The sequence below is a fragment of the Caretta caretta genome, chromosome 14 (genome assembly GCF_965140235.1).
Source record: "Caretta caretta isolate rCarCar2 chromosome 14, rCarCar1.hap1, whole genome shotgun sequence".
In the NCBI taxonomy this organism is placed as follows: Eukaryota; Metazoa; Chordata; order Testudines; family Cheloniidae; genus Caretta; species Caretta caretta.
The window spans coordinates 23,453,477-23,470,197 of record NC_134219.1 but is presented as its reverse complement, the minus strand read 5'-3'; the positions used below and the strand labels follow the sequence as shown (position 1 = coordinate 23,470,197).

General features: G+C 47.5%; 1 protein-coding gene across 3 annotated transcripts in view; it reads right to left on the bottom strand.

Annotated features, from left to right (window-relative positions):
* Positions 1-1,283: 1,283 nt before the first annotated feature.
* PIK3R5 (phosphoinositide-3-kinase regulatory subunit 5) overlaps positions 1,284-16,721 on the bottom strand; it is a 97,336-nt gene continuing 81,898 nt past the window's right edge. For 2 of the 3 annotated variants that reach the window (XM_048817471.2, XM_075119365.1), the window contains exons 14-19: positions 15,685-15,778; positions 13,749-13,825; positions 11,950-12,043; positions 6,342-6,424; positions 4,651-4,763; positions 1,284-3,143 (exon numbers count right to left, since the gene is read on the bottom strand). In XM_048817471.2, the coding sequence (XP_048673428.1) occupies positions 2,996-3,143; positions 4,651-4,763; positions 6,342-6,424; positions 11,950-12,043; positions 13,749-13,825; positions 15,685-15,778 (609 nt within the window). In that variant the 3' untranslated portion in view covers positions 1,284-2,995. The remainder of the gene's footprint in view (positions 3,144-4,650; positions 4,764-6,341; positions 6,425-11,949; positions 12,044-13,748; positions 13,826-15,684; positions 15,779-16,721) is intronic. The other variant, XM_075119367.1, reaches the window with a different exon arrangement.

The following is a 16,721-nucleotide window of genomic DNA, read 5'->3' as shown; positions in this document are numbered from 1 at the left end:
TGTTTTTAAAATAAACTGAAAAAAATTCAATTCATTTTTAAAAAATTTTAAAAAAAGTGGAAGTATTTGTTTCCTTCAAAAGCCATTTTAATTAAAAATTGCTAAAATTTTCAACCAGCTCTGATCAGAATTAAAATAGTGCTCAGCAGCTAATTCCTAAAAGATTGTTTATATATAAAGCTGTCACCTTCTCTTTGCTCAAGCTATTCACAAGGAGATTGCATTTTTTCCGAGCTTATTCACTGGAATTTGTCAATTCCTTCAGACATTTCAGCTAAACATCTTGTTTTCTTGAATATCCCCAGAAAGGGAACACAAAAGGGCATGGGTACACTTGAAACAACTAGTTAAAATTATTTTTTAAAGACTCATTTAATATTGGGGGGAGGCTATTTCCTTTTTGGTGGGTTTTTTGTGGGGCGGCGGGAGGGTGAGTATGGGCTAGAAAAGCACAGGCCAGAATGCAACATTTGCTAGGTGAAAAGAAAAGATATCCTAGAGACATAGGAGTTGTCCTAATCTTACCAGAAGGTTATTAAAGCCTCTTACTCTATGTAAGTATTTTTTTCTGTAAGGGGTAACACCTCCTCTTGCTTGGATGTATCACATTGCAACCTGGTGTAATTTTATGTGTGGTCATAGGAGCAGCACGACTTACAGCCCTGGAAAAAAATATCCCTTATTTATCTTGAAAACAAGAACAGTGCAAGAGTGGCTGCAGTGTATTACAGTGTATGTGTATTACACATACACTGTGCTCTCTTGTGGAGACTTGACTTTTGTTCTTTTTCCTCTATCCGATGGAAAGCTATTTTAGACTGACTGTATACAGTCACTCTTTTTATGGAAAAGCATATGTAACTCAAATTAACACAAGTTTCAGAGTAGCAGCCGTGTTAATCTGTATTCGCAAAAAGAAAAGGAAGACTTGTGGCACCTTAGAGACTAACACATTTATTTGAGCATAAGCTTTCCTTTTCTTTTTTCAAATTAACGCAGTGTGAGTCTTCACTTCCCTCTAGTGGCTGGACTATATATGTTTATGAGTCTATCACTGTCCTTGAGGTAATATGTCCAGTACTTCAGCTCAAGCTGTAGAGGTTAATTCTTTTTAGATCCGGGAGCCATGGGGGTTCAACCCCTGCAAATGACCCAGCTACAGCCATCACTGCATTTGAAAGGATACAGCTCCAATGCCTCACATCATTCCCCTTTCGTGGTCAGGAATTGCTTGGCACTCACCACATTTTATTGATTACACAAACTCTGCACTCACACTGCTCTTGAAATAAATCAATATTTAATATTTTACAGCTTTCTTAAAAGTTCTTTGAACAATATTTTACAAATTATCATAGACACACAAACTTGCTGATGTCCAACATATATACAGTTCATCCTGAAATGAGTTTCTATCATTTAAAAAAAAGCATTGCAGGCCCAAAATCCTTAATGGGGTTATACATTCCTAGAGTTTTGCGCTTGTTTTTCTTTATCACAGGGCAATTCTGCTCTCCAATATTTTTGTGTGGCCAGCGAAAGCATCAGTGTTTACAATGTTAACAGGGCGAGATCTACTTAGCCAAGATCACAGATTACACTGTTGTGACAGGATAAGGTGCAGCGATCCCCTCCTGGCCTGACAAAAGGGCATTTTAGCTGGTGGCTGAGCCCACCCGGGCGTTCGGAACCGCCTGCACCCATGTAAGGCAGTAGAGGCATGCGGGCTTTGGCGTGTTAGTAACAGGGCAGTAAGCCAACCAACACTAATAAATAGCCTTGTGGTGAAGAGTAGCAAACAAGGCTATTCCAACTCCCATTGCTTCTGTGGTCACATTGCACGCACAGCTATTGCACCTTCCTGGCACCATGCACCTAGAGCCTTTTAACAAGAAAGAAGGGAGTTAACTGTCTCCTGCTGGAGAGAGGGGTTCTCCCAGGGGGCTCGAAGTCCTATAACCGCTGTGTCACTAGTGTTTTTGGCTCCAGGGCCTTCTGCAGCAAAACTGTTCTCTCTGGTACGTTTAAACTTAGCCTGGCTCAATACCATGGCCTCCCTAGTACTCACCTCCCCTGCTCCCAGAACTGTGAGTGCAATGCCATTGGCACCATACATTCACCTCTCCAGGGTGTTTCTTTCTCACCCAGCATTCAGTGCAGGTAAGCTGGCCATGGGAGCATTAACTGAACAGGGGAGCTTGTGCTTTCAGAGACTTAGCAGGACGCAGAGGTTGATCGCTCTGGTGACCTAGCTTTACAGTGACTGTAACACGGTGCATAGATCAACGTATGCCCAGAAATCGCTTATTGCACTAGATCACTGGCACCCAAGCCATGGTCTGCAAGCCGCCTTCAGCTCCTCCTTGCCCTAAATGCAGCCCTCATCTTTGTGCCTGTAGGACAAATAAGCCCCCAAATAATTCAGAGTAAACTTGTCCCCTGACCCCAAAGAATTTGTAACATTAACAGAGATCTTCAAATTTGCTTTGGGCGAAGCAACATCAGGACATTGTCTGGAGGTTAGTTTGAAACTCTCCAGCTGTTTAAGGTGACTCGTTATCTTTTTGTGTCCCCAAAACCGCCTATCGCAGCCTTTCCAGTATCTACACTGGTTGCAAGTTCACTCCAAGTACAGCTGATCAGGAAAGTGGCACTCCCCTCCTTGCCCCACCCCGCTGCAGCGCCATCTGGAGATGACAAGGAACCCACTTCCCTCCCAGAGGGCATGAACTGCGACAGCTACCAGAGCTTTGAAGTGACCCCTCCATTTCTCAAGGGCATGCTAAACACAGGCCAGGGGTAGCTCATCCATTGTGCTAATGCTTCACGTTGCAAGACAGTTGGGAGCAGGAAGCTCTAGTTCCCTGACCCAAGGGAGTGCAATAAATTTCCTCTTCCAGGGGCAGCTTTTGCAACTATCAGGATCGGCTGGAGGCATGTCTGGTCTGAGGCGGCATGTGGCCTGGGACGTTATGCCCTGGCCTTGCTGGTTCTTCTATGGCAGTGCTCCGCTGAAGGTGGCAATGGGCAAGCACAGAAGAGAACAAAACTCAGGCTGGTCTTGGGGGAGGTGATCCAAAGAGGATGTCCTCAGTGTGCAGGGTTCACCGTCCCTGGGTTTGTAGCATGCGGAGACCTCGCACCTGCAGATAAAATGAGCAATGGAAATCACAGGGCTGGGACAGGCTTGGAGTGCAGTAAGAACGCATGCCATGGAATTCAAGTTACAGGGACCACATGCACCCTCAGAGGGGGGCCTGATTTGCTGAAGTGCTGAGCACCTGACCAACCAACCCCTTTAAGATTGCTCAGACTGGGGACCCAGAAGTGGAGCATCCAAAATCAACAGGCACTTCTGAAAATGTACACCCTAAAAAAAAAATACAAGACAAAACTTTTGCATTTCCTGAATTTAAGTGTGGAACACTTTCTTTTGCATTCTCTGTATCAAAGTTTTAAATGATCTCCTTTGGATCCTGCAGCAATAAAAGGATTAAGAGAAGAGCAGGGGCATAAGTAGCTGAGGAAGAGTTCTGAGTAGCTCAAAAGCTTGTCTCTCTCAGCAACAGAAATTGGTGCAGTAAAAGCTATTACCTCAGCCACCTTGTCTCTCTAATATCCTGGGACTGACACAGTTACAACACTGCTTACAGTCCATTTAAATGTTCATAGATTCCAAGTCCAGAAGGGACCATTCAATCATCTATGCTGACCTCCTGCCTAACACAGGCCAGAGAATTTCACCCAGTTACCCCTGTATTGAGCCCAAGTGAAAATGCAGTGCTCTGTGTCATGTCTGATCTCATCCCTGGTAATACAGCTTGGTCCTCTCTGAGGAGGAGAAATATCCCACTGGAGATGATACCCTAGGCTATACTCATGGACAGACAGTCATTTGTCTTTTCCCCTTCCCCCCACAACCTCCCCACTGAAAGGCATGTGGACTATCTGGGATGAGCGTCCCAATACCAGGGCAGAATCCTTGCAAGGTTTGGAAGCCGTCTGCTCTGTTTATATGCTCAGCACAGTCACTAGTCACAGTATTTATTGTGCCTTGAATTCCCCTGGTTGACTGATTAGTCCTGCTGGAAGATCTCTTTCTGCTTGGAGATCCTTGACTGCATTGTACCCCTAGGTGGGTGACTGAATGTTAGGAACTGGAGATCTTATTTCAAACCTTCAACCTCTCGGTAAAAGTTCAGCCTCCCAGTGGTTCCAGCCTGGAGCAGAATTGGAGAGGGGCAGCATAAGGACTGAGACCTGTTGGTAACAGCAGGGCACCTTGGTGCTGAATCCATCTTGGGACAGAGGACTGAGGTTCCGCTCCTGCTTGGCTGTATTAGTTGTACCCACATCTGCACATGGCTGTTGTGTGATCTGAATGGCATCATGGCTCCTGCCTGCATGACCTGCAGTGTTGCTATGCAGTGCAGAGCCCCATTTAGGCCATCTAGCCCCTTGAATGCATGTTTACTGGAGCACTGGCCACAGACAGTCCACACGGGTTCAGAAGCCTAAGCAGCACATTTGGGTCTAGGGGGCTAGTCCCCTCAGGGCTCACATGACTCATTGGGGGTGCCTTACCTACAGCACTTGTCCCCAGAGGAATGCTGGACACAGCCGCAGAGAGACATGCTGGACATTTCCTACCTTGTGACGCTCTGCAGGATTTTCTGCTCATCCTGATCCAGGCACACGGCGAAGGAACAGTTGACTCCAATGATCTGGACCTTGTCTGCTTTTATCTGGGACACGCTGATCTGCTGCGAGAGACAGAGAGAAACACCATGAGTCAGGCTCAGAACATTCTCCAGCCAGCACAGCTTGGCTTTGTGGCATGTGCAGCCAGGGGCCAGGATCCCATTCACTATATGCTGCGCCTTTTAGGGTGTGTCTACACCTAAAGCTTGCCTAGATGTACTTGGGCTAGTTCTCCTCGAGCTAGCAGTGTAGCCACGGTAGCTCAGGCAGCAGTGAGCAGTGTCACGGGCTTGCTGTGCCAAATACAAACCTGCCTGAAACCAGTAGGTATGCACTCGGGGTGGCTAGCCCATGCCACTGCTCACTGTGGACCCTGCTACCCTAGCTGACCCACGATGAGAGCTAACCCGAGTATGTCTGTGCGAGCTGGGACTCTCAGCCCCAGTTCCAAATGTAGACATAACCTTAGTGTCAGGGCTTGGCCTGAAGAGGGGCCGGGCTATGAGGCAATTCAAGAGGGAGGATTTCACGGGGTAAGAGACTCGCCCTGAACGTTCACATATGCAGGGAGACATTTGTCGTCCTTACTCTAAAATAACAAGCTAGACTGGGTGTCCATGTTGGTGTAACAGTGTGTGTTCAGTCCACTGAGGATACAGGTCTGTTAAGCTGACTGCTGGGGGACGTTGTCCTTTAGCTCAAGTGGTAGCAGCTCATTCTCTTAGCTCTAGAGCCCGCAGTTACGAGCAAGGGCCTCATCTGGGATTTAAACTGCTGTCCTCACATGCTAACACAGAGGAACCTACCCTGCCTTGGAACACGCTCTGAAAGCAAGATTTATACATCTATCTATTTATACAGCTGGATTTGGGTGCTAGAGGCACAGAGGGCTCAGAGTCTCCCATCTGGGCTGTTAAAGTAACAGATTGGTTTTAAAATACAGTGGCCAAGATTTTCAGAGAGGGGGCCCCACAATAAGGCACCTGCATACGTGAGCTATTCTCAAATGTGCTGAATACTCGCTAGCTTCCATGGACTTCAACAGGAGCTGTGAGGTGCTCAGGCCACATCTGCCAGAGGCAGCACCAAATCCCAGTCCTCCAACACACGGCTGCTCACAGACGAAGTCGTCAGCCATCACACAGAGCAGTTATTCCCTACAGTTTCCCAACAAGCTTCGACACCCAAGCTGGCAGGATCCAGCAGTGCACTGCTCCCTGAACACCTGCTGTGCTGACAGGACTCATCTGCCAGCCTGACGTCCAGGTGCTGATACAGCCCTGGGTACACAACAGGGAACTCTTCCAGCTGCAGCTTTGCCTGGGTTTTTCCCTCTGCCACTTGGCATCCTAGTTCTCATTGTGCTGGTGCAACCGCAAGCAGGACTCCCTAAGCCGCGAGACTCAGCTGTGGCTGCACAGCGAATACAGGCCACGGCTAGGCACACACAGCGCCTTTCTGCCAATCTGGAAGTGAGGGCCCTAGAGTTCATGGAGATGGCAACTGTGATGGAATCTGGGCACAAGTTACTGGCCGCTCCGAAGCTCTCAAACCTTCTCCTCCCCTGACAGCGAACGAGCCACAGTTACTCTCTCCTTACCAGCCTAAACGAGGATACAAATACGGCAAATCCAACTTACCTGATTGAAGCTTTTCTTTGACTTGGAGTTTTGCCTCTTGACGACCTCGGTTATGGTTAAAGTCAGACACTCCGTTTTCGAGTCTGGAACAGAAGAGAGGGAGGTTTGCTTGGGCTATTCAAAAGGATTTGGATTTTAAATGAAATGGTCTCTCTGGCACCCAAGGCATAGAACTGCCATGCTCCCGAAGGAGTAGCCTCCGGCTTTGCTTGGCCAGTGGCAAGTAGCCAAGTTCAGACTCTCTGAAGGGAGGGGAGGGGGGAGAGTCAAGAAGGGATCTCTTGACCCCATTCTCCATCAAGTATCTCTAACAAGGATCCGTCATGCTATCAGGATGGATCTTGCACGAGCACAGGTCACCAGTCCTGCAACTCAAAGCCGTGTAGGAGTTAGCCCATATCAGATAGTCGGAGGGCTACCCTCAGTCTGATAACCCCTTTGAATGGGCCAGGCCAGGGGTCCCAATACAAACCTGGAGCCTTAAAATGCCACCTGACTGTTTGAAAGGGAGATTATTACAGGAGCTTAGTATTATTATTATTGTTATTGTTTGTTTGTATTGGAAATCCCCAGCTAGACACCACAGCATTCCAGGACTGTTGTGAGCCACAAGATCCCAAATCCCAGCTCTACAGAGTTAATTATCTATCTTTGAATAAAGAGCACAAAACGAGAGATTGCTCTGCTGCCACATACAACAGCCTCCAGCTATACAGCCTGAGCTAAATCAAACAGATGTTCCTTCCAGCCTCCCCCTGCACATCCCCCCACACACTGACAGAGAGAGCGAGAAAACCAGAAAAGAAGGCAGAAATACTTAGCATTATCCAGCTTCAAACATGATCCAGCTTTACAGACATTACCTGAAAGCCAATTAACTTCATTAGGGGCTAAAAAAAATTGGATCTACAAAAGCGACAATTGCAACATTGGCTGGAACAAATTCTTGCTCCCTCCATAGCTGGTGCAGGCCAAGCGACCTAAAAACTTCCATGTCTTCGCTAAAGGCCTGACACCTTTCAGCTATTTTGTGAGCAGCTGGTGTCTGGAGCTGCAGTGACATCCTGTGGCCAGACCAGTGAATGTGAAAGATAATCCCAGATTTCTGTGGCATGTAGGGAATTCGAGTGTGATGGGAAAAACTCTCCCTAGACATCGCATAGCCTATCGAAAGACACCCAGAATGAACTCAGCTTGCAGGCAGATCAGAGAGTTAAGCTCCAGAAATAGAACAGAAATATACAGCATTGCAATATCTGCAGCCTGCAACGTGGTGGTGGTGGTGAACAAAAACTAAGCGATAGCAACACTTCAGCTTTTCCAGGGGGAGAGAGGGAGGTGTCTGAGCTGATGGAAGAGTTTTAGATAGAGAGGCTCCGAGAAGCTCCAGTTCATTGGCTATTGCTCCATCTGAATGGTTGGTCCCAACTGCTGCCTTTATAGCAAATTTATGTGTGCCAGGGCGCATCACATGGAGCATTTCAGTGAAACAGAATAATACAAGGTTTCAGAGTAGCAGCCATGTCAGTCTGTATCCGCAAAAGTGATGCATCCGATGAAGTGAGCTGTAGCTCACGAAAGCTCATGCTCAAATAAATGTGTTAGTCTCTAAGGTGCCACAAGTCCTCCTTTTCTTTTTGAGAATAATACAAGATCTTCTCAAGTGAATCTGTTCCACCTGCCGAAGCAGTGCAGCGTTCAAGCAAAAGAAGAACCATAACCTCTCATTAAGAAGACTACAGCGCTGAAACATTTAACAGGGTGGCTCAGGGCACATTGTACTACCAGGGGATCTAGAGAAAGGAAGAAATGTAACCAACAAAACAAACACACAGACCCAACTGCCGTGGGGGAGCACCGAGGAATGAGAGCACTGGCCTACTGTGAGTTCAGTTATTAACTCTACTGGAGAGGGTCAGCTGCTAAGGATGGCAGGACAGACAGATAAAAGCCTAAGTGCACATCTCCCTGGTTCTCACGTTGCACCTACAAGAGCATTATGTTCTTTGGTGCTTCTAGGTAGGGGCTGTGCAGCCTCCAATGGCCACCTCTCTACCGCAGCCAGTTCCTGCTCTAGTCATCTTTGGCAAAGAAACCCCAAACCAGGGCAAACTCACCAGGACTCATGTTTGGAACAACCCCAAAACTCAGACTGGGTTCACCCAGGGTCACAAGCCCAGCTCTTGGCAAAAGATCAGAGATGCTCTGGATTTCAAACACCCCCAGAACTCTGGGTTGATTGGACCAGGCCCCATCTCCACCTTTGGCAAACCAGAGCACAGCTCTGCCTAATGGGAATTGCTATACTAGGTCAGACTACTGGTCCAAGTCCATCGTGCTGTCTTCAACAGTGGCTAGTGCCAGCTGCTTCAAAGAACGGCACAAGAAATTCTGGAGTGGAGAACGTTATGCAAACTTCCACAGGGGAGGTTCTCCCTAGCCCTAGACAGCAGACTGTTGCTTCTACAGCCATGATGTTACTATTCATATTATTTATTGGAGAGATCCATAGAATCATAGAATCATAGAATATCAGGGTTGGAAGGGACCTCAGGAGGTCATCTAGTCCAACCCCCTGCTCAAAGCAGGACCAATCCCCAATTTTTGCCCCAGATCCCTAAATGGCCCCCTCAAGGATAGAACTCACAACCCTGGGTTTAACAGGCCAATGCTCAAACTACTGAGCTATCCCTCCCCCTCAACATAATCATCATATTCATGGCAAATCTCAAAGGAATGTAGCCGCCTTGCAAACCAAGCGCAGCCCGGATCGATCTCTGGGAAGGTGATTAAAGGGGTCTGTCAGGATTCTCTCCCCACTCTGAACTCTGGGGTATAGATCATAGAATCATAGAATCATAGAATATAAGGGTTGGAAGGGACCCCAGAAGGTCATCTAGTCCAACCCCCTGCTCAAAGCAGGACCAATTCCCAGTTAAATCATCCCAGCCAGGGCTTTGTCAAGCCTGACCTTAAAAACCTCCAAGGAAGGAGATTCTACCACCTCCCTAGGTAACGCATTCCAGTGTTTCACCACCCTCATAGTGAAAAAGTTTTTCCTAATATCCAATCTAAACCTCCCCCACTGCAGCTTGAGACCATTACTCCTCGTTCTGTCATCTGATACCATTGAGAACAGTCTAGAGCCATCCTCTTTGGAACCCCCTTTCAGGTAGTTGAAAACAGCTATCAAATCCCCCCTCATTCTTCTCTTCTGCAGGCTAAACAATCCCAGCTCCCTCAGCCTCTCCTCATAACTCATGTGTTCCAGACCCCTAATCATTTTTGTTGCCCTTCGCTGGACTCTCTCCAATTTATCCACATCCTTCTTGAAGTGTGGGGCCCAAAACTGGACACAGTACTCCAGATGAGGCCTCACCAATGTCGAATAGAGGGGAACGATCACGTCCCTCGATCTGCTCGCTATGCCCCTACTTATACATCCCAAAATGACATTGGCCTTCTTGGCAACAAGGGCACACTGCTGACTCATATCCAGCTTCTCGTCCACTGTCACCCCTAGGTCCTTTTCCGCAGAACTGCTGCCTAGCCATTCGGTCCCTAGTCTGTAGCTGTGCATTGGGTTCTTCCGTCCTAAGTGCAGGACCCTGCACTTATCCTTATTGAACCTCATCAGATTTCTTTTGGCCCAATCCTCCAATTTGTCTAGGTCCTTCTGTATCCTATCCCTCCCCTCCAGCGTATCTACCACTCCTCCCAGTTTAGTATCATCCGCAAATTTGCTGAGAGTGCAATCCACACCATCCTCCAGATCATTTATGAAGATATTGAACAAAACCGGCCCCAGGACCGACCCTTGGGGCACTCCACTTGATACCGGCTGCCAACTAGACATGGAGCCATTGATCACTACCCGTTGAGATACAGTTTGAATCCTGCTCAACTCTGGCTTCAGCATCCTCTCTCAGTGAGTTTTACAGGCTAGCTATTGTCAGTGTAAGGTACAGATGGATTTACCATTCCATCTGGGTTTGAAAACAGGACAGAGCTGAGTGTTATAATCCCCAGTACGTTACATTTCGTACCCTGCACTGAACAGGTCAGACAGGCTGTCCAATGGTCCCGACATAGCGAGTCTCCGCTACAGCTCTTGTGGAAGCGATACTGCTCAACCCCCTAATTAGCTGCCGTAAGCAGCAGGGCAGATCCCACGCTTGGTGTGTTCTATATTTTTTCCCCCTGCATCAGCAACACTTTCGTGTTCCCAGGGCAAAAAAGCTGCTTCGGTAACATGAGGAGCCTTGGCCTGAAGGGACCTGACCCATATCGGAGGAGCAGTTCAGCAACACAGCACCAAGTCCGCTAGGCTGCCTGTCCCTTAAGTGGGCTGGGATGAACAGCCGCACAAGAGGAACTGAACGGCAACACCAAGAGCACCTTCATCTTGGAATGGGCCTGCTGGCACCAGCCACAGGGTGAGCCGGGACACCTGGAAGTAAAGTGGAACAGGCACAGGCCACCCCATTGCTGTAGGGCTGCTGCCATGAAAGGGAGGAATGTTAGACTGCACAGGAAGGTCACAGAAAAACCTGCATTCAGGGACACTGCGCCCCTCTGCTAATTTGGCAGTTCCCATGATGGTCCCATTTTCCCCTCTGGCAGCCCACCTGAGTGACAGGCAGTGTGCCAGGCTCTGGACTGTGTCACTGAATGGCTCCTTCTCAGACATGGGTCAGGTCCCTTCAGATCGAGCGAGGCAGGGATGGCGAGGAGATGGCTACTAGGCAGATTTCACCCCCGCAACATCTGCACCCGGCAGTGCCTCAGCCAGCCCTGGGCCTCTCTCCGGACACAGCAGAGGGCTAGTTCATTCCAAGGACCCTACACAAAGTTCTTCCAGGGCAGGGCAGAGCTTTGGATCGAGTGCTTTAGCCACCAGACCTGCAACCTCTCCCCAGGTTTCCACGGGCTCTTCCTGCCAGCTAGGCAGAGGGTCCGAATCCAGGGCTCTTACTAAGGAACTAATGTAATGATTCTCAGCCCAACATTTCAACCAACAAAACATGCAGAAAAAAACTGCTTAGGGAAATCAATGCCCCGATCCTATACAATGTCCTATTCCTGGCCTTTGGTGCCTGTCCTAGGCGTGTGGTATGTTTATCCAGTGTGCATCTGTCCACCATGCAGAACAGTTTTGGGAACAACATTTAAGCCCTGGCTCTGAGGTTTGTTAATGGGACAGAGAAGCTTTCACCTCTGTGACCCATTTCATCCCAGATCGGGTCAGCACAGACTGAAGATCGCCACCCTCTGATGGCTGTTCTACTGCCTGCACGAGAGGAGCTGCTGGTCTCAATCCAGTTCCAGCTCTGTTCATATCACAGAGCCACATGTGGCACCCTTTGGGGGAAGGCTCAGGGCAGTGAACAGAGCGAAGTGCCCTTTCATCCCTGAAGATGGCCTTAAAGGTGGAGGGGACCTGAATCAGGATGGCATGGCTTGTTTTGCCCCGAAGCACAGAAGGCATCGCTAATATCTTCTCCTGCATGACACACACACTCCTCCCCATGCCAGAAGCACCACCGCTGTCCACTTTCCATCCTCTCCCACTGCCCCTGTGTAAAGGTTTAAGGGCACCAGAACTCACCTATTTCTTCATACTTCTTACAGGTCTTGCTGAGGTTGACAGAGGTGCAGACCTTTTCAACATCATTCCAGTGGCTCCTTCCACTGATTGCTGTCTGCAGAGACCAGGCAAAAGTGAGAGAGACGGGTCACATTCCACCCTGATACTGCTCTGCTCATCTCTGACCTTCTGGCTGATATAGCTCAGAACTGGATTTACACTGAGATGGATGGTCCTGGGACCTTTAGCACCAGTTAAATGTACTTGCTCAAACTACCAGATGCCCAAGCTGCCCATCCATTCCAATAGTAGGTTAATGCTCTATAGCTGAACAGGGTACTGAATCGGGTACTGTCGTAAGCAGGTGGAGATTGTTCTCAGGATTTTTACTACTTTAGTAAGGAAATCCACCAGCATGAAAGAAGAGCCAGTATTTATATAGGGCCTATCACACTTCCTGCTCACTTGGAGGCCACCATTGGTTATGCCAATAAATGAAGCAGAAAGTAGAGGACAGGGAGCCAAAGTGCTTTCAGCTTATTTAGGCTGTGATCCAGCAAAGCATTTAAGTACACGTTTAACTGTAAGCACCAGACTAGATCATTGAAGCCAACTCATGAGCTTAATGTCAAGCACAGGTCAAAGAAATTTGCTGGATCTGTTGAAATGCAGCAAACACTATTAGTGTTTGTCAAGTGCCAGAAGAGTGCAAACTGCCACTATCCTTCAGAAATTCATAGCCTCACACATAGCCGCATTTTGGTTTCTTTCCATCTCAGATGAGGTTCCCTTCATGTTCCAGAAACAAACACGTGGAGGAGACGTGGGTGAGATATGAGCAGAGATCTGTAATTAATTTTTCCTCTTGGCGATTAAATTCTTGTCATTTAAATAGCCACCAATCCCTTTCAGAAAGGGCCCAACAGGGAGAATCAATTAACTCAAAGAATCCCCCTTATCAGGCAACGTGGCCATAAAGAACCTCTCTGCATTACAAGTGGAAGAATGTCTGGAGACCTGGTTACAGCACAGACTCTCCAGGGCTGCACCACAGCTCAGTATTAAGGTTAAAGTCCTGTCTACACTTCAAAACATATTCATGGGTTCCCAGACATGGTAGCCTGTCAGATCTCCCTCTCCATGCATGACCTGTACCTGAAGGCAAAACCCCCCATGAGGCACCTGGTTGTTCAGCAATATGGTATGAGGGATTCCTTCCCTACTCCACAGAGAGGAAAGATCAGCTTCCACCCTGAATCACAAGATAGTCTCCCCCTTCCCCATCAACTGATATAAACACACTCTCCTAATCACAGAAATGTAGGGCTGGAAGGGACCTCAAGAGGTCATCTCATCCATCCCCTAACGCTGAGGCAGGACCAAAGCTAGACTATCCTAGACAGGTGTTTGTCCAATCTGTTCTTAAAAACCTCGAATGACAAGGATTCCACTGCCTCCCTAGGGAAGCTGATCCAGTGCTTAAAGTTAGAAATTTTTCTTAATATCTAACCTAAATCTCCCTTGCTGCAAACGACGCCAATCACGTCGTGTCCTGCCCTGGTGGACATGGAGAACATTTGATCACTTTCTCTTTGTTGTCTTTAGAACAGCCCTTTGAAGACTGTTATCGGGTCCCCCCTCAGCTGTCTCTTCTTCAGACTAAACATGCCTATTGTAGTTCTCTGAGTTGTGTTTATTTCCTCTCCACTTAAAGAGATTTCCTTCATATACCCTATTAAAATCTCTGACTCAGTGGAGGTCTACACAATGCTGAAGAAGTTCCTGCAGCCTCTGTCCCCATCGGACTACCACCCAGTTACCTTGCTATGGACGATTTGTAGTGTTAGAGGGATTGCTTCTCTGTCGCCGTCTATTCCCAGCCTTTTGCTGCCTGGACCTTTGTAATATAAACAGAAGCTAAAGTCACACAACAGCCTTTTCTCTCCCCGCCGTTCAATACATGTTCACACCAGTCCCTCTCCCCTTAGGAAAAGCTGCCCCGTTTCTGAGGAGTTCAGCTTCTCGCTCTCTCTCAAGTCATGCATCCTGATGACAGCAGAACAAGTGGCCTTAGAGTACCTCAGCTTGCTACAAAGCAGAATGAGGCAGATGAGTGAACAAGTTCAGAGGAAAGACCAATCACCCCTCCTGTTGCGAGTGGTGGTTTGGCTGCTAAAAACTGCTGCCTATTAAGAACAGAGCTAAGACCACCAAATACTTTACTTCAGACCGTCATCAGTTCTCAAACCCTGGTCTTATGGGGCTCTACTATTCCGTCCCAGGCCAGACACCCAGTCCCGTTTCCAGAAATCATTTCTGTGTCAAAACATGCTCTTCAGTAGACCTGTGATAGCCAAGCAACGAAAAGGGGATCAGTGTTAACCTGTTTGTTACACTGCCTGCCACTTGTTTTATTGGAATGTGACAGAGGAGCAAAAAGAAAAACTAAAGTTAGCTTAAAAGCTGCCCCACATGAATAAGCTCATAGGAGATTTTCAGCATAAAACACAATAAGCAGCTGGAGACCTCTCCACAGAATGAAAAGAAATTAAATTAAATTAGCAGGTGCTGTTGGGTAAGCGTTGGGTCTTTCGGGAAAATACAAAGCTGTAAAGGGCTGGTTTACCAGCTGGGCTCGCTCTTTCTTTTTTTTGCAGATGTGTACCCATCATAAATTGGGCTTTAAATTTTGTGCCTGAAGTTCACTGATGCTTTTTCCAGACAAAATTATTACAGGTGCAAAAGGGTGGGTGCAAAACTGCATCATCAAAACCCAGTTCAAAATTATGCCCCAAGTGTTTAAAGATGAAAATGGTTGATGGGTTTCACTATTGAAGCATAACCTGTCCATATTATGGGAATAGGGGCAACTAGTTCAATGGAGAGCACTTTGTAAGTTCTGCTTGGAGACAGCAAGAGGAAGTCAGAGCACAGAAAAGGATTCAGTGCCAAAAGAAAAAAACAAATTAATAATGTGTTTTCTTGCAGTATATAATTTAGCCACTAGAGTCTCTGTGTGCTGCACAGAGCTCCGAACAGAATGTGGTCTCTGGTAAACAAGTGAGACAAAATTGGAACTGAAGCTGTGTGGATGCCTGCTTGTGTGTCCGTGGCTGTAGCTGTTTTCTACTAAACAATATTTTCTGTTTTAAAAGATCTATGAATCTATCCGTTTCTTTCCTTTGCCTAATTAAGGCTTACAAGAGTATAACCAAGAGATTTTATAACTGAAGTATCAAGACAGAAAGAGAAATTTTGAGTAAAGACCCCGCCAAGAAAAAGAAAGAAAAAGGATGTGCTGGTTTCCAAGACACTATGCCAGGACCTGATGAAGGGGAAAGGACCTGTTTTTAGCTATGCTAAAATAAATTAATTTTGGATCAAGGGAAAAGTAACAAAAAATTTCCTTGAGAAACAGAAATCATAAAGACTGTTACAGAAGGGAAAATGTAGGTTTCATGATGCTTTAGTTTCCAGGTTTGTAAAAATCCCTTGCTATATCCCAGCTCCCAACCACAGAGTTTATTGGAGCAACACTCTCCCCAGCCATCTGCAATCCAACCCAACTGTGGATCCGATTTCTCTGTGCAGTTCATCTGGTTTTTCTAGCTCCCCTAAGGAGCTAGTTATTAAGCATCCACCATCAAATCTATTTGTGCCCCGATTTCTAAAGCTGCCATTGTATCACTACAGAACCTGTGATGCATGAGACTTTAGGAAGGCAAGGAAACATCTGTGTCCAGATCTGATACCTACCCGATGCCCTGATGGCCCGCGTGGCAGCCGAGTGGCCCAGTTCGAGGGATTGAATGAAGACCTCAGTTTTCTTCTCACCTCCAATGAAGGTTAGCTGTCAGGGGAGGGAGAGAAGAGAGAGATGCACTATGAATGCACTGCACTATGAGGGAGCCGGGCATATTCCTAATAGCACACTGCCTTCAAATGAAGCAGTGCAAGGAGAGAGAACCCCTCAAGCTAGAAAATCCTAGCAGTGCAAGTCACAGCAACCCAACAGCAGCATTCCTACTCTGATAAATGCCTGTTACCATCACTACCTACATATGCATCCCACGCCCAACACCTTGTTATGAGAGCACCAGGATGACAAGAACCTTCCTCTCAATCTCTGCATGCTGGACAGAGCAGGCTTTGGAGAACAGGCTCCTCGCAGGGATTTCAGAAAGCAAAGCGTGTGTGTAATTGTTAGAACTGGTGAGAGCCATACGTGTATGGGGAAAGAAAGACTAGTTAGATGAGAAGTTGTCTATGGGACACCCATCCTCTCTTAGGGACCAGGATATCGGGAGAGAGCAGAGTGGAGAGTTTGGAGACTTTATGGTGTGATCTGAACTACACTTCAACCGTCCCCAGGGTGCTGAGAACCACTGCATTCTACAACAGCAGCAGATTGGTTTCTCTGGAGGTCGCTGTTGGTTAATAGAAGTTCCCGCAGAGCGTTATCCCCCAGAAGCCTCCTACACCAGCTCCATCACCAGGATCAGGAGGGGCATCAGTCCATCACGAGCCATTAGCGAATGCAGGAAGGGGCAATTGCATACCAGGCTCTACTACCATGGTGATAAAGCAGAAGGAGATGGACTTGACTAATGGAAGCACACAGGGGCATGCACAAGGGGGGGGGGCAAGCAGGGGCACTGCCGCCCCCCAAAATCTCTGTGTGTTCCCGAAGCCCAGTGAGGGAGGAAGCATCAGGGCGGCTGATGGCTGAGCTCCTCCTCCCCACACCGCTACAGCTGCAGCCTGCTGCTTCTCCTTCCCTGCTGTTGGAGTCC